This window comes from Geospiza fortis, unplaced genomic scaffold (genome assembly GCF_000277835.1).
Source record: "Geospiza fortis unplaced genomic scaffold, GeoFor_1.0 scaffold120, whole genome shotgun sequence".
In the NCBI taxonomy this organism is placed as follows: domain Eukaryota; kingdom Metazoa; phylum Chordata; class Aves; order Passeriformes; family Thraupidae; genus Geospiza; species Geospiza fortis.
The window spans coordinates 2,317,394-2,323,773 of NW_005054364.1; the positions used below are offsets into that span (position 1 = coordinate 2,317,394).

Sequence of the window (6,380 nt, forward strand, 5' to 3'; positions counted from 1 at the left end):
GCCGCGTCCCCCCGCCGCCGGGGACAGCCCCCAGCCCCGGGGGGAGCTCTGCCCCCCACCAGCACCACGGAAACTAGAGGAGAAGGAGCCTCGGTAAAGGACGAGCGCTCTGCGGAACAGAGATCAAAACGTAACATAACACGAAACGAAACAAAACAATAAAGACACAGGAAGTAGGAAAAGGCTCCGTTGAAGAAAGCTGCTGCCTCTTTCTTTGAGTTTTCGGAAGACTTCTTTGGAAACCCCCCCCTCCCCGCACCTTTGAAAGAGAAACTACTTCTTCCAAAGCATGTGTGCAACACACGCTGGGGAGCATCAGTGACAGCCTGCCCACACATGAGCTGCTGATCATCTTGTACCTGATCAGTTTGTACCTGAATCTACGTTTTGGGTGACATGCTGAGAGCAGAGAGTGCAATCCAACAGTGATTTAAAAAAAGAGTAGCAAGTACATAGTACCAATTGTACCAATTTACTTAGTCTTGCCAATAGAAAAGTTTAAAACTCAGGCAGACCGCAGCATATGCGGCTGCACAGAGCATGAGAACCACGCATTTGCAAGGAGCCTGACACAGTTCCCTGTAGTAACAATCCAATAACTCAGTCAAATTCCTTAAAACCAGTGAAAGCATCAGCCTGATGAGGCCCTTTTCTTCCAAATGGGCTTGAACTGACCAGTACATTTCACTGGTCAGTAAATTTTCCTATTTAAAATGATAAGCCATTGGGACAAGCAGCTGAAATGGAAAATGATGTGGCTACATTTTGACCGCTTGCATTGAGCACACCAAAGGAATACATGCAGCTCAAAACCTCTATAAAATAATTACGGCAGCTATCACCAGTATTCCCAAACGATATATATTCATGTTGTGCTGCACTGGTGAGCTCTATTAAGAGTATGTCGTCACTGTCTCCATAGTAACTATATTTCCAAATAGAAAACAGCAAAGGGAAATAAAAAACAATAGTGTAATGTGGAAAAACAGATACACACTAGTGCTACGGATTTTGATTTGCCCCTTTTTTTTCCAGGAGAACACGTATTTCAGCTGCATCTTTATCACCCATAACACAGCTCCCCTACACCATGATACTAACATCACACATCCTACCTGTCATATTTTGTGTTTGTAAAGCCAGTCCTTTGAGCCATTAAATATTAAAATGGAAAAAGTGCACAGGCTGAACAGAGATGTACAATCTATCTTCAGCCCAATCATTCTGCTGAGTGCAGCAGGGAGCTCAGTATTAATAGTTTCCCTACTTTTGTTTTAATTCCCCCTTTCAATAATGACACTACTATCCAATACAGGAGTCTGCTTGAATTCTCTTAAAGAAAACAGTATTTACAAATCTCAGGCAGCAGAAACAAGTGCTTTTGTAGTGCTGAGATTGGCTGCCAGTTCTGTTTCCATAGAAATGAACATTCACTTGCTGAAAAATGGTGTGTGTGTGTGGGGGGTGCTTTAAAGATTCTTCTCCAGTTTGGAAGGCTACATATAGGTCTGGTGGAGTAAAAGGACAAAAGTAGCAGCACATGTAAGATATTGCTTAACAGGCAAACATCCTGATATGATTCTTTTAATACGCATCATTATGAATGTAAACAAATCCCAAGGTTTGCATAGCGGCTCATTCATTCACATAATTCACATTAAATAAATGATCTCTGATTTTACTATACACATCTTAGAGTAAAAAATAAAAAATCAAGGGTCAGCTGGAGAGGCAGGATAGCAGTGGGATATTATTTAAGGCTGTAAGCCACGCTCATTATGCAAAAGCACTAAGATTCCTTCCCAGTTCCCTTGTTAGACATGGCACCTCCTCATGTGTTGGCTTTTGAAACTCCTTGCTACATCCCACCCCAATTATTCCATCCATAAGTGTCTGAATGTGCCTTCCACCTTGTCTACCCTTGAAGAGGATCTGCCAGTCCCTAATGGTAACTCATTCTCCCCCAGCTCTTCACCATTCCATCAGAGACCAGATTCAATAAAGGAAAGAGGTAACATAAGACTAAAGGGACTGTTCTCACTAGACCCCCTCTAGCACATTGAAAAAGTAAGACATTACATCTACCAGTGTGCTAAGATGGCAGGAAGGAGACCTTTTCCTGTCCTACCTGTATTTCTCCCACATACCTAAGCATACCAACATGATGTCTTTTAAAACTCTCAAGTATTAGAGCAGCATTTTTTAAAATATATATTTGTTTTGACTATCAATAAAGTATGGAAAACATTTTTGTAATCAGGTTGTTTAAAGCTGCAAGCTTTGACTCTTTATTCCTTTTTTTCTTCCTAAGTACATACTGTATAAAAAGACTGAACAACTGACGTTACTATTATTTGATGAGAGAATCCTAAGTCACATCTCTGGATTCTCAGAAACTAGGTCAACACACCAAATATTCACTACCACAGCAGTGCAACTCAGGGCTATGAAGAAGATGCCATCTTCTGAGGTTGTATTAACAAGTTACTCCCTACCCATCACACAGTGAACAGGACTCCCATCAGTACAGTCACCCTACTTGGGACAGTAACTCCACCTGACAAAAAGCCATTTCTTTTGCTGTTAAGAAGGCCCACTATGGAGTTTAATGATACTTAAGCCAGATGAAGTGTTTTTGTGCTTTCCACCCTGCCTCTGTCTCCCTCGTTTGGGAAAGACAACCCTATTCCCACCCTACCATCCCAAACCCTACTACAAAATATACAAAGCACAAAAAAAAAATCCTCAACACTGTAACAGATGTATTTAGTCACTAAAATTTGGCCTTTATCCAGAGATGTTTGATAAAGCTCCTGAAAGGAAAGTTGGAACCAAGGCCACAGGAATTCAACAGTAACTTTAAATCTACACATGCAAGCAGTAAATACAAATTGTCCTTCAGAGAATAATGAAGCACAAAGCCAAGATAAAGCACTAACAATGGAAGAATACCTTTCAATAACATTGAAAGACTGCCTAGATGGAAGCAACAGATGAACTAGGTTCAAGCAAAAATACTGAAACCAACATATTAAGAGGGATTCTGTCATTTATGGTACCAAAACAGTATGACAGTAACTTTTGCATAGAAATTGCTACCTACAAGACAAAATACATGGTTTATAGTGTCACAGATCAGCATTAATATCTGTGTTTTGCACATGAGATAAAAATAGCTTCAAAATAAACTTTCTCAACTCTCTTAAATGGAGACAAAAAGGACAGAAGTGCTATGTTAACTACTCCAGTAATATGGTATATATATATTTATATATTTAAATTATTTCAATGCCTATATTCCCCTTTGTGACTTCCTCTGTTCTCCTGAGAACTACTGACAGAAAAAATACACATGTAAAATGCATCTCTGAATCTCTCAAACCTATGAAACGTATGCAGCTGTATCAATGTTAAATGCAAAAGATAATGGTTTATCCTTTCATAATAAGTAAGTTTACAATCTAACAGAACATAAACATTTACATTTTTATGTAAAACATTCTTCCCCAAATTAGAATGCTGTGGGCTTTTAAAAAAAATGTAAATTTTTACAAATCAATTTTTAAGTGTTCAAGAAGAGCAATGTTTTATTTCAAAGCAAAATGCAGCATGAAAACTTGCTATGTCAAAGAAAAGGTTACAAAAACACTTTCCTTTGAACCTACAGTCACTTCTGTTTTCACACTAACAAGAAAAGAGTGAGAAAATTTAAAATGAAAAAGGTATATTTGAGTACATTAAGGAATTACATGCATTCCTCAAAATATTTCTACTCTTGAACAGTTACACTTTTTAGATTCAGCAGACCATAATCAACATAGTTACTTTCAAAGACAAATTAATATGAGGAAACGCTTCCCAATAAAGTAAGATCTATTGATTCCTTGCAGAAGACAATGAGGCTTCCAAAACTGACTATGCTAAAGCCACTGCCACAGCACCTCCTTTGTTTTACTGTTATGTAACACTTTGTTCATAATTTACAGTTTTAAATTAAATTTTCATACTAAAAAACACTGTAGCAAAAAAGCAGTAAGAAGCAACAGGGATTTTCTGCGTAACTGGTTGTCTTTTCCTGAAATACACCAAAATAAGGAACTCAAGCTCAGTGAAGTCTTAACTTCAACAATTGTCTTTAAATGCTGCAGTCTCTTATTTCTGTAATTTAAAACTCCATCTAATTATAATCATGATGCATCATTTTAACAGAGAAAGTATCAAACACACCCATCACTAAAGTACATTTTTCTCTTAGAAACATACTAAGAATAAAGGTTCATCTGATCTTTTTTCCCATACATGAACACTTTGCAGCATTCTTCTATCCTCTGCTGAGCACATCTGTAACTCGTTAAATGTTCACTGCTTGTTTCCATGCAGTTTCAACACCTTTTTCAATTGTATTCTGACCACAATCCAGCAAATAGTTCCAGTAAAGTGTACAAGCTTGTTTCACCAAGTGTCTCATTTTCTTAGCATTTACACGTTGCTATTCATCCATCTCACATTGATAATGCTAGTATTTAAATACTTATTTTGCATTAATCTAAAGCTGATTATAAATATATGATCTTTCATACTCACCACTGATGTTACTTAAAATCATATTGTCAGAGTTTCTTATTTCATCAAATTTTGCAAAGATTGTTTGCAACCTATAAAGAACAAAAACAACAAAGGATTTTTACATCTCTGAAATCCCACTGGCTACTGATAAAAACAGAAATTAGTTTATTAGCATATATAAAGCAGCAATGCAAAATATACAAGGGATTAAGTGTATGAAGAAACAATTCCTAAAGGATTCCTCTTTAACTGAGCATCTTCAGAAATGCATAAAAAACAAAGTAAACTTAGCAAAGAACAAAAATAATGTTATTAGCATGATTAAAAACAACCTTCTATAGTTCAGGTTCAGTAATAGCACATATTGGGTATATATAGTCTATATATATATTTATTCATACTCAAAAATAAAAGGTTACAATTTGAACTATGGAATGTTCACTTAGAAGAAAAAAAAAAGGATTGCTATTTAATTTGTTCTAAGACTATTAATAATTTTCTTCAAAGTTTTTGTTCCATAAAATTTCCTCAGTTTGGTTATGAAAAGAGCTCTGTGCTAGTTAGCACTTCCACAGGGGAAAAAAACCCAAACAACAAGACTTTCTTCTAAACTTAAAATATCCTAAACACTTAAATTGTCCAACCCATACACCACAGATTTTAACTGTCACAATAGAGAATACACTGCAAATGCTTTGCTACATGTAAACAGCAAACAGACAAACAAAACTCAGGATAAACCAAACCAAAAAACTCCACAATCCTACATTTGCAATCTAGTCCCACAGGGCAGAAAATGGTGTTCAATCAAGAAAGCTGGCAAAACACTTCAACAGCCCTTTCTCATCACTTCTGCAAAAAACTCAATAAAAGCAGTGGAAGTATCTCCCAGAAAAATGTGACCCATGCATTAACAATAGATTTGTACTGACACTGTTCAGCTGCAAACAACTGAGAATATTTTCTTGTATTTCTCCAAAGACTTCTCTGAATTTTAGACTACTTGGAATACGGTAATATGTAACATGCACATGGGATTTTTAGCTCCAGGACTATCAGGACTGAATCCTGGTTTTAAATGAACAAAGTTATGAACTACAAATCACCTGACAATCTGCAGATCTCCAAACAGGTACAGTTCAGCTACATCAGAAGAAGCAGAGACTATACTACCCAATTCAAAATTTGCACTGATAGGCTGTCTTTACAATTGACAATCCAAACTGTTTTATGACAAAACAAGAAAAATGGGTAAGAACTACACCTGGGTATGAAAATTCTCACAAAGAGAAAAGTCAGGGACACACAAAGATTTTACTTCAGCATTTCATTGCGCACACACCACTTTTATGCAATGATCCATGCAGAGAGGCAGTGCACTAGTCTACATTCTCTGAGACTTGCATATCCCTTTCACTCACTGGGACCTCATTTACCTAATAAACCTCATCCTAATAAACCTTATTACCTAATCATGAAGAATGTGATAAAAAAATGAAATGCAGACAGATAACAGCATAAAAAATTTGAGCCTTCCCCCCCCACCTTTCCAACAATTTAGGATTCTCACGATGCATTACTTTTACTTTCCAAACGCTTCAAAGCAATATGCTACAGAGCAAATTTGTCCTGGACTTAGTAGGCCCACAACAAGAACTATACAGATCTTCACCAAAAGGCCTACCCTACTGCAAGGATCTAAAACAACACAACCAAAAACCCTCTTAATCATTTAAGTCGATAACCCCTAACACAAACCCGCAGTTATTCTGCCATCTCAACTTACCTCAAAACTAGATGTAGCTCAGTAGTAG

General features: G+C 36.9%; 1 protein-coding gene across 34 annotated transcripts in view; it reads right to left on the reverse strand.

Annotated features, from left to right (window-relative positions):
• The window catches only part of CLASP2 (cytoplasmic linker associated protein 2), a 145,034-nt gene that overhangs the window by 103,936 nt on the left and 34,718 nt on the right, over nt 1–6,380 (reverse strand). For all 34 annotated transcript variants that reach the window (XM_031059614.1, XM_031059620.1, XM_031059618.1 and 31 more), the window contains one exon: nt 4,585–4,655. In XM_031059614.1, coding sequence (XP_030915474.1) covers nt 4,585–4,655 — 71 coding nt within the window. The remainder of the gene's footprint in view (nt 1–4,584; nt 4,656–6,380) is intronic.